At 36.9% G+C, this 19,378-nt stretch overlaps 1 protein-coding gene across 3 annotated transcripts in view; it reads left to right on the top strand.

Moving 5' to 3' along the window:
* Positions 1 to 19,378, top strand: part of Spata5 (spermatogenesis associated 5) — a 164,415-nt gene that overhangs the window by 107,283 nt on the left and 37,754 nt on the right. For 2 of the 3 annotated variants that reach the window (XM_021195883.1, XM_021195884.1), the window contains exon 15: positions 7,339 to 7,503. In XM_021195883.1, coding sequence (XP_021051542.1) covers positions 7,339 to 7,503 — 165 coding nt within the window. Of the gene's footprint in view, positions 1 to 7,338; positions 7,504 to 9,577; positions 9,615 to 19,378 lie in introns of all 3 variants that reach the window. The other variant, XM_021195885.1, reaches the window with a different exon arrangement.

Below are 19,378 nucleotides of genomic sequence, written 5' to 3' on the forward strand. Positions count from 1 at the left end.
TTTCTATTACTTTCAAATATACTCATCTCCCAAAAAAAAAATCGCTTGCATGTGTGTACATGCAGGCACGCATGCGCGCGCGCAAACACACACACACACACACTAAAGTTAGATTATGGACTCTTGAGAATTTCTCATCCTAGGATTGTAAGTGAATTATAAAGTTTAGAGGCTTAAATTATTTTTCTGAACATATGACTGTTAAATGATTCAACTAGAATGTTAATTTAGTTAGGTGGATCTTTTGTTCTCCCCAAAGTATAAGTTTAAAATCCAGTTATACTCAAAAGATTCAAAGGATTCAAAGAATTTTTTTTAACAAAGGAGAATCCTTGAAATTAAACTTCAATCAAGAGATTGTGCTTGCCTGACACATGGGTGACGGAGGAAGTTATCTTGAGTTGAGAAAAATGTGTATGAAGACAGGGAGGTAGAAAGCCCCATGGTGAATTTGTAAATTTGGTACTTGGGTGAAGTGGGAACTTTAGTAGGAGAAAAGGAAAGGAGCTGCAGATTGGGACTTGATTAGAAAAAAAGAAATTATGTTTTCAATGAAAATGATCACTTTGGGGGTGGTGAGGAGGGGCAAGACTGCAGGGAAAAGCATCCAGGAAGGCTTTTTTGGCTCCAAGAGGCTTTATTGGCTTGTTCAACCGAGTGCATATTTATTAAGTGGTTCATGAATGCCATGGTTGAACAGATGAGTGAGTGTGGTTTCTGCCATTCCTTTCAGTCTGCAGTCTGTTGGGAAAGACCATAATTAGACACAAAAATATAATGAAAAAGACCAAGTAGCTATGATGTTGGTAGAGACTTGGTAGTAGTGTTAACCACATGTACTACTTACTATGCTAGAATTAGGGGAAAAGAGAAGTGGGTAGGACAGAGCTAAGGGTTCTTTGAAACAAACCAGACCTGTTAAATGTTACTCTGTTCTAGAGGTTTTCTCCATGAATGGTGGGTGCCCCCTTGCTCTTTTTTGATTGAGGGGTGAAGGCCTGACTGTTCTTCTGTCCTAGAGGAGTGCACACCCTGTTTTCACATTCAGTGACCCAAGCCAGTGGGGCCTGATTCTATCCCTTCTTTGGTTTGGTTTGGTTTGGTTTGGTTTACTTTTTCTAGACATGGTCTCCATATGTAGCCCTTCTTAACATAAATTCATAGCAATCTTCCTGACATTGTCTCCTGAGTATTGGGATTGCAGATGTAATAAAACCATTCTTACTTTTAGAGTGTCTGTTTTAATACTTTGAACTACATGAGTATTTTCCATACTGATTAAATTTGAATGTTTGATAAAGTCTTAAGTGTTAAATTTTAGGACTTATGAAACAGAGTGAAACTTGTAAATGCCACTAGGCTTCACAAGAAACTTGGAATGTTTTGAATTCTTTATGTACAAGTCATAGAAAAAGTATTAGTTTTATAAAGAACATGTTTGCTTAGATGATCATGTAATGTTTGCTATGGAGGATGCCATGTAGACCCTTAGAAATGGGGTCTTTCTAAGTCATCTGCCTCTGATAGAAAACACTTGCTTAATATGCACAAGGCCCTGAGTTCTATCCCGGTACTACAAAAAACCATACCTGTAGTCGTACGTTCATACACACACATACAAAAGATTATGTAGTGAAGCTGCAATTCCTTATTTGGACACAAAAGCAGAATTCAGTGACTCTTTTAAACTGTTTACAAAAGTCAAAACTTTGCATCTCTGAGTATTTGAGGATGCCTGTCATCTGTCAATGATTAAGATGCCAGAGCAGTCAAGGTGATTCCTGATATTAACCTGGGCTTCCTTTACACCCACATACAGATGTGGTCTGTACAACTCTATGCATGCACTCATGTGCATGCAAAGTCGAAAAAGAAAGGAAAAAAAGCAGCTTGCCCTGTGATTGTTTTTAGTACTGTTTGGATGAACATGCTACAGTATCCAAAGTGACTTTAAGCTGGAAGGGTTCAATATTAGAAAAGGCTTGTCCATGCTGACTTCACAGAGTACTCATCACTCTGGATATATCTACTTTCATATCCCAGAACAATACTTTAAAAAAGAATTTAGGTGTGTTAATTCATTCAGAGTTCTACAGGAAGGAAGGCTCTTTCCTGTCCTTTTAAAGCATGACTTTGACTGACAAGATCAGACCAGAAAAGGCCTCTCTGGCTACAGGCCCACATGATTTGACATGCACTCAGCCTGCACTGTCCTGGAGCAGCTTTAGCTGAACAGAGCACAGGTGTATGTTGGGTGATCCAGCATATAAGCAATGTTTATGCTCTGTATTCTTTGCTGTATTGTTCTTTTAAGCATTAGAAAGGAAATTTTAAACTTCCAAGGAATTTATTAGTTTTGAGGAAAAAGAAACAACAAACAGCTATAAATAGACTGTTTTCCCAACAACTAAACAGGGTCCAGTCTAAGTCAATATTTGAACATTGACTTGCTTTGGTTTGCTTCGCTTCGTTTCACTTTACTTAGCTTTCTTAAGTTTTCACCTGTAACTCCAGCTCCAAGGGATCTGATTCCCTCTTCTGACCTCCTTGGGCAACTGCATGCACATGTTCATACCCACACAGAGACAGACAGACTGACTGACTGACTGACTGACTGACTGACTGACTGACTGACTGACTAACTGTTAGACAATCAAAAATAAAACTTTTTTAAAGGGAGCAGGAACCTTTAAGTTTTCTCTGCCCAATATTTTGCAAACATATATAACTAAAGCTCCTTATTCCTTTTGGTGCTAAATAGACTATTTATTAACACTAGCATGAGATGCTGCTGACCTATACATTGTACATACATTATACATAATTTCAGCAGACCCTGAGCATTGGCACTATGGGTTAATTGGAAATAAAGAAGTGCTTGCTATGGAATTGAAACAGTTGTAATAGCTGTCACTTGGATTTATAGCCAAATCATAGTGATTACTTTATGACAGCTTAGAAGTTGTCACCTCTTAAGTGGTTCTTATGTAAATTTCCAAACTTAGAGAAAATAGTCTTTCCAAAGAGAGAAAGAAAATATCTATTGCCGTTAAGTTCAATAATTCATAAATGCTGAACCTCTACCAAATATAAAAGTTGTTGTGTCTTTAAATTTTGCTTTAGTTATGCTTTCTTGTAAGGTACATAGAATAAACTAGATCTATTGTATATTTTCCAATTTATATAAAACTTGTAAAACCACCTCTAACCAAGTTAAAGAATATCTCACGTACATTCACTAAAAAATACTGCTTTAGCCATTGGCAGTCCATCTTTCCCTTTATGAGGTACCACTACTTTGTTTTTCTGTTACTTGAGATTTCATATAAAGGTAATATATAGTATATGGTTTGAGTGGTTAATATTGATTGTTAACTTGTTAACTCAATAGGAAGGATCTAGAGTTGCCCAGAAGACAAACCTCTGAGCATGCCTATGATAGATTTTTTTTTAGATTTGGTTAAGATGGGAAGACCCACCTTAAACATCATACAAAGAAAAAGCTTAGTAACGGTAGGCTTTTCTACCTGCACCCAGGTTCCCCAAATTAACAACTCTGAGACTTCTTATATATGACTAAATGCCTAGGCCAATAGCTTTGGCTCATTTCTGCTAGCTCAAAACTCAGTTATCCTGCTTAAACTGGTCAAGCCATGCAATGTGACTCTCCCCTCCTTCTGTTTCATGCAACAGTCAGAGTTCAGGACAAATCTCCCGTACCTGTCTATCCCAATAATTCTCTGTACAATAACTTCCACCTACCTAATCTACTAGGCCAACAGCATTTTATTGACAGGTGATGCTCCATATGTTGCACAAGATATTCTCTCTACACTGCTTCCTAACTAGACTATAACATGACAACTGTCTCAAGCTCCTACCACCAGGATTTTTTTTTTTTTTTTTTTTTTACCATGACAAGACTGAAGAAGCATCCTTTCATAAAATAGTTCCTTCATTATTCAGAACCAACATGGGGCATTCTACCACCCTATTCTCTACAGTTGTAGACTCATTTTCTCACACCGTCCTGTTTCTTTTTCAACTAACTTCTCCCAAGTATTATTTTTAAGAACAGAATATAGTTCTGTGGTAGAACACTTATCTAACGCATGCATGACCCTAAATGGAATACCTAGTACTGGAAGGACATGGTTGCTTTCAGTATCCTTTGTCACTTGAATTTATATATAAATCTCAGTTACCTTTTCACTTTCTTATGTATAAGATCATACTGAAATTGTAATCTATAGATAAATTTTGGAGTAATTATCTTAGTAATGTTGAATTATCTAATTTACAAACATGCCTTAACTATTTAATTTCTCTGTGGAGTATTCTGTATTTTTTTATGAAGAATTCTTTGCTTATTTTTATTTCCAGGTTGTATTTGAGTCTTTGCTTATTTTTATTTCCAGGTTGTATTTGAGTCTTATGATATATTTTCAAGTAAGGGAGCTTTTACTGTTCATTATATAGTAGCAACCAATTTTTTAAAATACTAAACTTATACTGTGTAGGCTTGGTATAAAATCCTTTTATAGGATTTTATTTATCTAACTTTTAGAATTTCCATATAAATATGTTCTGCAGGGTTTTTTTAAATTTACCTTTTTACTTCACATGTTGTGTATGTATATATATATATATATATACATACACTCTCTTTCTTCCTTACTTCTCTATTAGAGTCTTCAGTATAAGAAATGATAGGTAGCAGTCGATATTTCAATGTTAAATACATCTCTAGCTGCAGGTATTCAGTAAGTAAATACCTTTTCTTATATTGAAGAAAATCCCCTCTATTCTCATTTTGATGAGAGTTTAGCATGATCAGTAGGTCTTGATTTGATTGCCAAGTGCTTTTTTTCTGCATGTGTCAAAATGGTCATAGTTTTTCTACTTTTTAAATCAGTACAATGAAGTATTCTGATTAAATTTCAAATACTAGCCCAACCTTTGGTTCCAGAGATAACTCTTACTTGGTTTTGATTATTATCCATTTTGTAAACCAGATTCTGTTTGCCACTGTTTTAAAGATTAGGTGGTCTGTGTTTATAAAAGCCATTCTGTAATTTTCATTCTTTATAATAATCTTTGCCATGTTTAAAGTTAATAGCCTAACATTATAAAACAGTTTAATGAGTATTCCTTTCTATGTTCTGAAATGGTTGTTTAATTTTAATGTTTTTTTTGTTTGGTTGCTTAGTTGGTTTGGTTCTGGCCATTGAAGCTAGCTCTCATTTCATTTAACATGGGATTTACAAAGTTACCCTGGCTAGTTTTAAACTTCTGTATTCTAGATGGGCCTTGAACTTCCATGTGCTGCCTTGGCATCTGAATGCTGTCATTGTGGGCATTTATCACAAGACCAGCTCTAAAACTGTCCTTTCTGATCATACCAGCAGCAAGAATGATATTTTTAGTGTTTTAGAAGGGAAAAGAGTCTACAGTTTTTGAAGTATTTAATTTCCAATGCCTTTCTCTACCTTGTATCATTTGCCTTCAGTCTGTAAGGCTTCTTGACCAGCTTTGTAACATATATCTCTGCTTTGTAACATATGTCTCCTGAAACCTTGTTGCTGCTGTTATTCTTTTATCTGAAAATTGTTTATTCTTCATGATTGAAGGCTTTTTCTTTTTCTTTTTTTTTTTTATGGGTAGGATTCTGGGTCACATTTTTCTTTCAGCACTTTGAAAATGTTATTCCCCTGATAAACTGCCTGTGTGTTGGGTTTGGGGGTCTTGAGTTGTTTACCCACTGTAGTTGGCAGCATGAACCTGAAAGAGTGGGGCCAAAAAAAAAAAATGAGAATAACTCATGCAATAGCCAACTTTACTCAGAACATCAGACAATTTATACTCTGAGGGGGTATGAAGAGTCCCTGAGTAAACTACACAATCACAAGCTACAGGTGATAAAAATATGTTTTCCATAGAGGCGTATGACTAACAACAGCTGAAGTAAACTCCTATCTATTACACCTGGGAAGAGAATAAAAACACATTCCAAGAATAGTTCTGTGTTTTGAAGAAACTGAATTCACAAATTGTTTCCTGGTGTTTTCTCACAAGCACTCAGAATTCTCCTTCCACAACTCCATTCTTGGACCATGTTCCAATGATTATTGATTCCAGTTTCCCCCTGTGTGACCTGTGTTCAAGATACTCTTTAGCTGGAGATGTTAGCATTTGGACTGAAACACCTTTCTATGCTGTTGGAGCTTCTTGACTATGAATTTGTGTTTTGCTTGTCTATTTGGAGAAAATTTGAGACCCTTAGTTCTTCAGATTTTTTTTTTCTAATTTTTTTCCTTCTAGAACTCTGATTATGACATAGTAGACCTTTTTATGTTATTCAACAAGAGTGATCTTTAAATGTAAATTTTATCATCTCGGTTTTCTACTTTTAAGCATTAACAGTAGACTATTTCCTACAGTGTGTTTGTGTGCCTTTCTGACCTCACTTCTTACCTTTTGGTTTCATTATTCACCATGCCTCAGACTCTTTGGGTTTCTTTCTCTCCTTTTACGTGTCACATGTTTTCCTTCATATTTGATCTTCTCCTTGAATCTTCTTCCAACATCCCTTCATGTGTTTAGTTCTTTGAGTATTTGTACAAGACTTGTCTGATTGGCCCTTCTAAATGCTATTCCATTCCCTCAAAAGATACATATCTATTTCAGTACCTTTGTTGAGATGTCATATGCCATAAAATTCACCCATTTAAAACATCTTTATTGGTTCTTATTCATAAGTTTGCATAATTGTCACCACAGTTGGCTTTACACATATTTGTTCTTTGCCTCAATACCAAAGCTGTCTGGCAACTAACACATGCTCAGTAAATTTTCCAAGTTCACTGGGTCTGGCATAATGTAGGCATTAGCCGTCAGTAAATGCTAAAAACATTCAATTGACTAAATTTATCTCTAGGCCTGTTCCTTTATCATAGCTGTGCTATATTTAGGGCTTCTAAATAGCAAATAGCTTATTCTGTATTTTGTGAGTTAATTGAAGGAAGCTGTTTTAATTTTTTTTTTTCATATAGTAAGTAGATGTCATATGCACATTTCTCTAAATGTTACCATTTTCTATTTACCTTGGCAGTTGTTCAGAAAGTTTCCCGAAACTATAGTTTTCCTATCTTCAGAAATCAACTAGACACTGTTTATATTCTGAAATAGATTATGGGGCCTCTAGTACTTGTATTATTTGCTAATTAAGGATGATAGTTGTGCAGATATACACAATATGAAAAAGTAGGTGCTCTCTTTTTCCTGACTGCCTTTGATATGTTCTGAGCATAGGTAAGCCTTGCTGTTCTATCTCTGTAGGCTTTGATGAGGCCTGGAAGAATTGACAGGATCATTTATGTGCCCTTACCGGATGCAGTAACAAGAAGGGAAATACTGAACCTGCAGTTCCACTCAATGCCCATCAGTCACGAGGTTGACCTGGACGAGCTCGTCCTCCAAACTGACACCTACTCAGGAGCAGAGGTAAGATAATCCCCCAAAATACAGGTGTGTCCCAAAGGTAGAACACATGTTCAGCATGCAAAGGGCCCTGGGTTCAACCCCCAAACACATACCTACACACCATACCTCCCATACATCCCAAAAAGAAAAAATTGGGGTAGAAGAGAAACAGTGTGGTTCATGGTCATTAAGCAAAAGATGCTGCTTGCTAACCACTGTATTAATTTACTGTGAACCAACAAATCTTCAAATAAACAATTACTAAATCATATTACACCTTACTTGACCTCTGCTTAATTTCATTTTTTTACCTAGTTCTAATGATTTTTCAAACTAGTCTTTAATATACCATATAGCACAGTGGGAGGATCACTGGACTAGAAGAAGCTGACTCTATTAGGCTTCCTGACTCAGGTTTCTATCTAGTCAGCTAGCATACTTTACTGAACTTTGGTTCCTTTTTGTTAAACTACCAATTAATAGGGTAGAATAGACATTTCTCCTATTTTCTTGTGGAGGTGATATTAGAATGTCATAAGCAACTTTGCAACATGATTGTGTAATTTTAATTATTTGATCTACTTTTGATCACAGAGATTATCTTAAAAAAAAAAAAAGTAAAAGGGATTATCTGCTCTTAACCATAAAAAGGAATTCTTAGCCTCTAAAAGCTCTAAGATGACTTTTATGTATGGAAGATGAACATTTTCCCTCTTCTTAGAAAATCTCCCTCTTACAAAATAAAGTTTGATGAAGTAATTAAGTAACTTTTCTACATGAACCACCACAACCCCCAGGACTGGGAATTGAACCCAGGTCCTCATGCATGCTTTATCACTGAGCCACATCCCCAGACTCATTCATATATATATCTTACAAAAACTATATACCAAATACTGCAGCACAGAATTAGTTTCAGAATACCACTGAAATGGATTTTTCTGGTAATTTAATATTCTAAATAAGAAATTATATATTCATTTGATTGTGGGTTGCTAGTAGGCAGGGGCTTTATATGTTCTTACCTGCTCTTTTCATCCAACTTTTGAAGAAAAAAAAAGGAGAGATAAACATATAATTAGGCAAATTTCCATAGAGTTGGCTTTAGTATCTCATACATTCATAGCAAATAATCAGCAAAAAAGTCACAGGTACTTACTGCTGTGGAAAGCAGCTTAGGAAGCGGTTGGGGTACACTGACCTGAGTCCCATCTGAAACAGCAGTATTTACTATCATCTCTTTGGCGTGGTCATAAAGTCAGAGTGATCATGTAATTAATATGACAGAAGGTTCAGGCATTTATAAAAGGGGCTTTTGATGTCAGTGTAGGGCATAACATTAGCATATAACATGACAAATTATAAGAACAAGGAGAAGAAACTTTAATTCCCTCATCTGAACAAAATGGAAGAGTAGTTAGCAGAATGTTAGCCTGCCTTTTATGTTGAACTAATTCATGATTGTCATACTATAGTACAAAACAGAAATAAAAGTTGGTGAATTTTAATCTGGTCAGAAAGAAAAAACTCATTTGGTGCCAGCAGTTACACCATCTAGCACATTCTCATATAATACATGTCTTATTCTATCCAAAATGGAAACATTTTTATAATGTTTTAATATCCAATGTAGATTGCCACAATCTACAAATTGCCACAGAAAAATAGTAAATTCTGTGCTTCCTAAGATATATTAAGCCCCAAATGATCAGGCTTTGAGGAAACCACTCTGACCTCATTTAGTGTATGTATGGTTAATAACTTCTGAGGAATAGGAACTTCTCAGGCTGCATCCTATTAGCTCTGAGGTGTCTGATTCAGAGGAGATGGGCTTCTCCTAGAATCAGGTATTTGTGGGATGGGAAGGAAGGAAGGACGGATGGATGGATGGATGAATGGATGAATGGGATAGGATGGAAGGGATGGTTGGTTGGTTGGTTGGTTGAAAAAGTTAAGCAGTTCAAAGACGTATTTAAAAGAAGGTTTTAAATGTTAAAACTGATAAACAGGAAATTTAACAGTCAAAACTTAAATTTAGACAAAAATGTAAGATTTCATCTTTCTCTCTCTCTCTTTTTGTCTGTCTTTTCATCAGAGTGACAACAGTGCTACAGTTTGAAGGCCAAAATTAGGTTTGATTTTTTTTTTTTTAATAGTAAAATGAATGTAAGATGATAATCTCAGTCACATTTCTTCTTTTTGTTTCTAATTAAAACAATGTAACTGTGGTTGAGTTAGAGATAATTCTCTTACTTTTAATGACTGTGATTGGTTGAGGTTACTTTCAAACAAGTGTTTTCATTTTAGCCAGACAATGTCGTTCTATAAAAGCCTTGTCTTGAAGCAGAATTTGGAACTCTTCTGAGACATTCCATTTTCCCTCCTGGAGAGGACATACAAATCAAGCCTATTGTAAGCTCCAGGAAGTACTAGCACAGTGGATCTCAACCTCTAGGTTGCAACCCCTTTTGGGGAGCTGAATGACCCTTTCACGGGGGTCACCTAAAACCATCAGAAAACAGTTAATTATATTATGATTCATAAAAGAAGCAAAGATAAAGTTATAAAGGAGCAATGAAAATGATTTTATGGTTGGGGTCACCACAATGTGAGCGACAGTATTAAAGGGTCGCAGCGTTAGGAAGGTTGAGGACCACTGAGCTACAGTTTCTTCCCTTGTGTTCCTGAGAACCACTGTTCTGCTTTCTGTCTCTGAGTTTGATGTAATAGGTACCTGATAGAAGTGGGATAGCAAAAGGATATGAGGGAGTGATCAGCTGTCTGGGCTTCCATCTCCAGCAGCTGGGTTTCTCTGGAAGGGCATGCTTGGCTTCTGGTTGCCTTCTGACTAATGGGACAGTACTGCCTGCCATAAAGAGATGGAAATTCAGCTTGGAAGGAAATGAGTTGTTTGGGGTGTTTTTGGGGGGGGGGTGTTTTTTGTTTTTGGTGGTTTTTTTTGCCACTTGTTGTTTTCTTTTGCTTTGATTTTGTTTAAAGTTGTTTTGTTGTCATTCCGGTTACTTTTGGAAAACTTTTATCTCTAAATGTATACTATAGCTGGCCTCCTTGCTGTTGGTGATAAGAGATGATTTCCTCTGCTAGCATAGGCCAAAAGCTACAGGCTACGTGGCATTTGGGTTGAATTTTTGTTTACGTTTAGATTTCAATCTTCTTTCTAGTGGTTATCTCAGTAAGGGTCATCTGTAAAAATGGTTCCCCATGTTAAGGTTTTTTTAGCTTGATTGATGGTGAAAAATGATGAGTATTTGGTAGAAGCCACAAACTATGCTTCGAATCTTGAGTTTTAATTATTTATTCATTTATTTACTTGTTATGGTGTTTTTGTCTTTTGAGACAGGATCTTGCTATATAGCTCTGGTTAGCCTTGCCTGAATGAAATTCATTATATAGCCCAGGCTAGCTCTAGGGCATAATTCTGCCTTTGCCTCTGCTTCCCCATGCCTGAATTGTACATGTGAGTCATCACACTGAGCTTGACTTGATCTTTCCCAGACTGAAGCTGGCTCTGAGCTAGTTACCCTCTCTTGGGTTTGGTGGTCCTTGGAGTGCCCAGCTGTTACAGTCTACAGCTTCTTCACTCAGGTTCTCTCACAATACAGTGCTATAATGTTCATTCTAGGTCACTTTTATAAAGAATAAATGGATTGCTGATTTCAGATTAAGATTATCTTTTATCTGAAACTTAGCAAAGTTATTTCATTATGTCCAGACAAATAAAAGTTTGATCAAAAAAAAAAAATTTGATCAAATCGAACTATAGTGCACATGCACAGGTAATCAAGCTTACTAGTTAAGCAGCACCACGGTATTTACTTTTATGAGTTTATGGAACTAACAAATGCTCATGTTACAATTCTGAGAAACAGTAAAAGAAGCTGATCAATACTTTAAAAATACTTTTTGCATTTTATTGTATGTGTTATGTACTAGAGTGCATATATGCTGAGACATATTTCTATCCCTCCGAATAGTACTCTTTGGGGTCGTTGAAGGTGGAAGAGGGCTTATGCAGCTGGGAGAGGTTCACATAACCAAAGCAGATTGTTCAATACTTCTCCTTATGCAGTGGACTTCCCTCCAGTTTTCATAGAGAAAGGTTTCTGCTGCTAATATCTTTTTGAAAACCACTCATGTTTCAAAACCGCAACCACCACCACCACCACCACACAAACCACTAAATTCTAAAATAAAGCTTTCCTAGAGAAACACAACTCTCAATCAGAACGAAGATGTGGAAAGAATGTTCATTTCCAAACACAACTCTTTACTTCATATTCTCAAGTTTAATAGATGTAATCTTTACATACTTGCTATTTTTATTATTTACTCTCAACTGAAAAGTAAAAACTGACAGGTGGTAGGCCAGCAAGAATGAATTTCACTAGCAGTTTTTACAGAGACACATTAAAATGGCCTTTCTGACAAATATAGGATTACTTAGTTTTGTGGACTCAAGTTTAGTTCTTCTGTTTTATCCCAGTGGTCTGCATGTCTATTTTTGTACCAGTATTTTATCTTTACTGCTGCTGCTGCTGCTGCTGCTGCTTTATGATATAGCTTGAAGTCTAGAATCCCCAGTGTGCAAATTCCTACAGCATTATTCATTTTGCTCAGAGTTGTATTGACTGTCTGGGGACTTTCCTGGGTCCACCTAAATTTTAGGGTTTTTTTTTTAACCTTTCTTTTCTATTTTTGTGTGTATTCATATGATCTTTCTGGGTGATTAGCTTATAAGGATTAAGCAGTTGACCCACAAAACTATATTTAGACACAACTTTACAGATAAATTAGATTTTAGTAAATGTATAGATTCATCCACACCTACAGTTATGTATATGTTTTAGGTTAATTACTGGAGGAACCAAAATAGCTCAGCATACAATCATAGTGCATGAGTCCTACCTCTGAGCCAACAACTCAACTGAATGCAACCAAGTCCCACCACTGGGTACAAAAAGATGTTCAGGTCAAAACTCCTTAACTTCTATTACCAGGAGTCCTCACTAAGGTCTCCCTCATAGATTCCAGGAAGTTTCCACTGCACCAGGGTTCCACATCACTCCCCCAATGCTCCCCAGTTCAGCTGTCTCTCCCACACTCTCTTTCATTGCCCCCTTCCATCTGATCCTTCCTGCTCCCAGCCCCACCTGCCCCACTCTGTCCTTAAATGTATTCTGTTTCTCCTTCCCAGGGAGGACCATGCATTGCCCCCTAGAGCCCTCCTCGTTACCTAACCTCTTTGAGTCTGGATTATAGAAAAATTACCCTTTACTTAACAGCTAATATCCACTTAATGAATACATACAATATTTGTCTCTTTGGCTCTGGGTTACCTCACTTGGGATGATTTTTTTTTTTTTCTAGCTGCATTCATTTAACTACAAATTTCATGATTTTTTTAACAGCTGAGTAATACTCCAATTGTGTAAATGTACCACATGAAGGACATCTAGGTTGTTTCTGTGTTTCTGGCTATTATAAATAAAGCCTCAGTGAACCAAGTGTCTTTGTAGTAGGATGGAACATCCTTTAGGTATATGCCCAAGAGCTGTATACCTGGACATTGTAGGTCAATTCCCAGTTTCATGAGGAGCCACTGTATGTATTTCTGTGGTGGCTATACAAGTCTGCATTCCCACCATCAGTGGAACAGTGCTCTCCCTGTTTCACATCATCAACAGCATGAATTGTGACTCGTATTATTTATCTTTTTCCATTCTGTAGGCTGCCTCTTTGGTCAATTGGTGGTATTGTTTGCCTTACAGAAGCTTTTCAGTTTCAGGAGGTCCTGTATAGTAATTGTTAACCTTAGGGCCTGATCCATTGGTGTTTTGTTCAGGAAGTTGTCTCCTGTGCCAATGCATTCAAGTTATTCCTCACTTTCTCTTCGTCAGGTTCAGTGTGTCTGGTTTTATGATGAGATCTTTGACTTACTTATCTTCTATATGCAGACATCCAGTTTGACTAGCTCCATTTGTTGGAGGTGCTTTCTTTTTTCTAGTGTATCTCTGACTGCTTTATCAAAAATCAGATGTTCATTGATGTGTGAGTCCATTAGTCAGCATATCTATTTTTATGGCAGTGACATGCAGTTTTTATTACTATAATAGCTTTTTAGTATAACTTAAAATAAGGGTTGATGATACTTCCAGCAGTTCCTTTATTGTTCAGGATTGCTTTAGCTATCCTGGGCTGGTTTTGGTTTTTTGAGTTTTGTTTTGTTTTTAATTTCCGTATTAAGTTAAGCATGGACTTTCAAGGTCTATGAAGAATTGCATTGAAATTTGTTTGTTTGTTTGTTTGTTTGTTTGTTTTTCGAGACAGGGTTTCTCTGTATTGCCCTGGCTGTCCTGGAACTCACTTTGTAGACCAGGCTGGCCTTGAATTCAGAAATCCGCCTGCCTCTGCCTCCCGAGTGCTGGTATTAAAGGCGTGTGCCACCACACCCGGCCTGCATTGAAATTTTGATGGGGAGTGTAGTGGAACTGAAACTGTAGAATGATTTTAGTAGGATGGCCATTACTCTGTTAATACCACTGTGTGAGCATGGGTCTTTTTATCTTCTTATATCTTCTATAATACTTTCTTCAAAGACTTGAAGATTTCATCATGCAAGTCTTTCACTTGCTTGGTTAGAGTTACCCCAAGATATTTTATATTATTTGAGGTTATTGTGAAGGGTGTTGTTTCCCTGATTTTTTTTTCCCCAGTCCCTTTGTCATTTATATATAGAAGGGCTGCTAATTTTCTTTAGTTGATCTTGTATTCGGCTACTTTGCTGAAAGTGTTTATCAGCTGTAGGAGCTTTCTAGTAGAATTTTTAGGTTGATTTATGTATACTGCAATCTGCAAATAACAAAACTTTCACTTTTCCAAACTTTATCCCTTTGATCGCCTTCATTTGTCTTATTGCTTTAGCAAAGACTTTTAAGTAGAATATTGAATGGATATGGAGAAAATGGGCAACCTTGTCTGATCCTGATTTTAGTGGAACTGCTTTGAGTTTCTTCTACTTAATTTGATGTTGGCTATATGGTTGCCATAAATTGCTCTTACTCTGTTTAGGTATATCCTTTGTATCCCTATCTCTCCAGGACTTTTATCTGAAGGGATATTAAATTTTGTCAGCTTTTTTCGGCATCTAATATGATGATCATGCTTTGGGTTTTTTTTTTTGGGGGGGGGGGGATGTTCCTTTCAGTTCATTTATATGGTGATATCTTGGTTAGGGCTTTGAAGAGACACCATGACCACAGCAACTGTTATAAAGCAAATTATTTAATTGAGGCTGGCTTACAGTTCAGAGTTACAAGTTCATTGTCATCCTAGTAGGAAATGGTGGCACGCAGGCAGACATGGTGCTGGAGAGGAGCTAAGAGTTCTACATCTAGATCCACAGGCAGCAGGAAGAGAGTGAGACACTGGGCCTGGCTTTAGCATCTCAGACCTCAAAGCCCACCCCCAGTGACAAACTTCCTCCAACAAGGCCACACTTCCTAATAGTCCCACTCCCTATGGACCTATGTGGGCCATTTTTATTCAGGCCACCAAAGGTGGATTACATTTATTGATTTTTATAATATTGAATCATCTCTGAATCTCTAGGTTGAAGCTTACCTGATCATAGTGGATAATTTTTTTGATGTGTTCTGCATTCTGTTTGCAAGTATTATCATTGAGTAGTTTTGAATCTGTGTTCATAAGGGGAATTGGTCTGTGATTCTCTTTTTTTGTTGTGTCTTTATGTGGTTTGTGTTTCAGTGTGGAATGAGGACTATTGTCTTTATCTCATTAGCCCATCTCTGAGAGTCTGGTAGAATTCTGGCCCTGGGCTTTTATGTTGGGAGATTTTTTAAATGATTGCTTTTATTTTACTAGGGGTTATATGTCTACTTAAATTGTTTATCTGATCTTGATTTAACTTTGGTAAGTAGTACCTATTGAGAAAATTAGCCATTTCTTTTTGATTTTCTATTTTAGTGGAGTACAGGTTTTTTAAAGTATGTTAGGATTTCCTTAGTGTCTGTTTTTATGCATCCTTTTTTTATTTGTTTTTTTTTTATTTCTGATCCTTTTTTATTTTTTGTTTGTATTTTTAATTGGATATTCTCTGTCTTTTAGTTTGTTTGGGTAAGGGTTTATCTTGTTGATTTTATAAAATAACCAACTCTGTCTCATTGATCCTTTGTTTTTATTTTATTGATTTCAGTCCTCAATTTGATTATTTATTTCTCCCCATCTCTTTTGCATATGCTTGCTTTATTTTGTTCTAGAGCCTTCAGGTGCACTGTTAGGTTGCTAGTATGAAATCTCTCCAATATTCTTTATAGACACTTAGTGCTATGAACTTTCCTCTTAGCACCACTTCATGGTATCCCCTAAATGTAGGTATGTTGTATATTCATTTTCATTGAGTTCTAGAAAGTCTTTAATTTCTTTACTTTTATCTTCGCTCATTTTTTTATTCAGTAGAGAGTTGTTCAGTTTCCATTACTTTGAAAACTTTTTGATGTTGTAGATATACAGCTTTAATCCGTGGTGGTCTGATAAGTTTCACGGGGTTATTTTAATTTTCTTGTATTTGTTTAGACTTTCTTTGTGACCATGTATGTGGTCACTTTTAGGGAAAGGTTCTATAATGCCAAAAAAAGAAGTATTCTTTTTAGTTTGGTTGAAATGTTCTGTAGATACTTTTAAGGTTCATTTGGTTTATAAGGTCAGTTAGTTTCCACATTTCTCTGCTTAGTTTTTGTCTGGATGACCTTTTCATTGATGAGAGTGGGATATTGAAGTCTCTCACTATTACTGTATGAGGGTCAATATGTGGTATAAGCTGTAGTGTTTCTTTTACAAAAGGGGGTGACCTTCTGTTTGGGACATAGATGATAAAGATTTGAAATGTCACAAAAAAAAAATGAACTGTCAATCTTGGTAGATTTTTTTTTCTTTTGATGAAAATGAAGTGTCCATTTCAAGTCTATTTTTTTAGATATTAGAATAGCTACACTAGCTTGCTTTTGAGGCCCATTTGCTTATACTATCTTCTTTCAACTTTTTACCCTAAAGTAGTGTTTATCTTTGATATTGAGGTGTGTGTAACAGAAGGATGGGTCCTGTTTCTTCATCCATTCTGTTAATCTCTGTCTTTTTATTGAGGATTCGAGTTCAATGATATTGAGAATAACAATGAACAATGGTTTTTAATTCCGTTGGGGGAGGTTTAGAGAATGAGACAGAGAGACAGACAGAGACAGAGAAAGACAGAGGCAGAGAAACAGAGAGAGGGGAGGGAGGGAGAGAATGTGTGTGTATATGTGTGCATGCATATGTGTGTTCACCCTTGTGCTTTGTTTGTTTTGTTTTGTTTTACTGGTGTTAAACTATTGCCTGTGTGTGGTTTTTGTTTCTTTGTTTTTTGGTTCGGATATTTTCTTTATTTACATTTCAAATGTTATCCCCTTTTCTGGTCATCCTCCCCCACCCGAAGCTCCATATGCCATCCTCCCTTCCCCTGCTTCTCTGAGGGTGTTCCTACACCCACCTACCCACTTCCACCTCCCCGCCCTCAGTTCTCCTACACTGGGGCATCTATCGAACCTTCATAGGACCAAGGACCTCTCTTCCCATTGATGCATGACAAGGCCATCCTCTGCAATGTATGCAGCTGGAGCCATGTGTACTCCTTTGTTGATGGCTTAGTTCCCGGGAGCTCTTGGGGGACTGGTTGGTTGATATTGTTGTTCTTCCTGTGGGGTTGCAATCCCCTTCAACTCCTTTAGTCCTTTCTCTAACTCTTCTATTGGGGACCCAAGCTCAATTCAATGGTTGGCTGTGAGCATCTATATTTGTAAGGCTCTGGCAGGGCCTCTCAGGAGACAGCCATATCAGGCTCCTTTCAGCATGTATTTATTGGCATCCACAATAGTATCTGGGTTTGGTAACTATGTATGGGATGAATCCCCCGGTGGGACAGTCTCTGGGTGACCTTTCCTTCAGTCTCTTCCCTGTACTTTATCTCCATATTTGTTCCTGTAAGTATTTTGTTCTCCTTCTAGGAGGGACCTAAGCACCCACACTTTGGTCTTCCTTCTTCTTGAGCTTCATGTGGTCTGTGAATTGTATCTTGGTTATTTGGAANTTTGGGGCTAATATCTACTTACCAGTGAGTGCATGCCATGTGTGTTCTTTTGCGATTGGGTTACCTCACTCAGAATGGTATTTTCTAGTTCTATCCATTTCTCTAAGAATGTTATGAATTCATCATTTTTAATGGCTAAGTAGTACTTCATTGTGTAAATGTACCACATTTTCTGTATCCATTTCTCAGTTGAAGGACATCTGGGTTCTTTCCAGCTTCTGGCTATTATAAATAAGGCTGCTATGAAAATAGTGGAGCCTGTGTCCTTATTACATGTTGGAGCTTCATCTCAGTATATGCCCAGGAGTGGTATTGCTGGGTCCTCAGAAAGTACTATGTCCAATTTTCTGACGAACTGCCAAACTGGTTTCCAGTATGTACCAGCTTACAGTGCCACAAGAAATGGAGGAGTGTTCCTCTTTCTCCACATCCTTGCCAACATCTGCTGTCACCTGAATTTTTGATCTTAGCCATTCTGACTCGTGTAAGGTGGAATCTCAGGTTGTTTTGATTTGCATTTCCCTGATGACTAAGGATTTGAACATTTCTTTAGGTGCTTCTCCATTCAATATTCCTCAGCTGAGAATTCTGTTTAGCTCTGTATCCCATTTTTTAATAGGGTTATTTGATTTTCTGTAGTCCACCTTCTTGAGTTCTTTGTATATATTGGATATTAGTCCCCTATCGGATTTAGGATTGGTAAAGATCTTTTCCCAATCTGTCTGTTGCCTTTTTTTCCTATTGACAGTGTCCTTTGCCTTATAGAAGCTTTGCAATTTTATGAAGTCCCATTTGTCTATTGTTGATCTTAGAGCATAAGCCATTGGTATTCTGTTCAGGAATTTTTCCCCTGTGCCCATGTGTTCGAGGCTCTTCCCCTTTTTCTCCTCTATAAGTTTCAGTGCCTCTGGTTTTATGTGGAGATTCTTGATCCACTTGGACTTGAGCTTTGTACAAAGAGACCATACTGATCTCTACATGCTGACCTCCAGTTGAACCAGCACTGTTTGTTGAAAATGCTGTCTTTTTTCCACTGGATGGTTTTAGCTCCTTTGTCAAATATCAAGTGACCATATGTGTGGGTTCATTTCTGGATCTTCAATTCTATTCTGTTGATCTTCCTGCCTGTCTCGGTACCAATACCATACAGTTTTTTGTCAGTATTGTTCTGTAATATAGCTTGAGGTCAGAGATGGCGATTCCCCCAGAAGTTCTTTTATTGTTGAGAATAATTTTCACTATCCTGGGTGTTATGTTGCTCCAAATGATTTTCCAAATTGCTCTTTCTAACTCTTATGAAGAATTGATTTGGAATTTTGATGGGGATTGCATTGAATCTGTAGATTGCTTTCGGCAAAATGGCCATTTTTACAATATTAATCATGCCAACCCATAAGCATGGGTGATTTTTCCATCTACTGAGATCTTCTTCAGAGACTTGAAGTTCTTGTCATATGGATCTTTCACTTCCTTAGCTAGAGTCACACCAAGGTATTTTATATTATTTGTGACTATTGTGAAGGGTGTTGTTTCCCTAATTTCTTTCTCAGCCTGTTTATCCTTTGAGTATAGAAAAGCCACTGATTTGTTTGAGTTAATTCTATATCTAGTCACTTTGCTGAAAAGTTGTTTATCAGCTTTAGGAGTTCTCTTGTGGAATTTTTGGGGTCACTTGAGTATACAATCATATCGTCTGCAAATAGTGATATTTTGAATTTTTTTTTTTTTTTTTTT

Source organism: Mus pahari, chromosome 4 (genome assembly GCF_900095145.1).
Source record: "Mus pahari chromosome 4, PAHARI_EIJ_v1.1, whole genome shotgun sequence".
Lineage (NCBI taxonomy): Eukaryota > Metazoa > Chordata > Mammalia > Rodentia > Muridae > Mus > Mus pahari.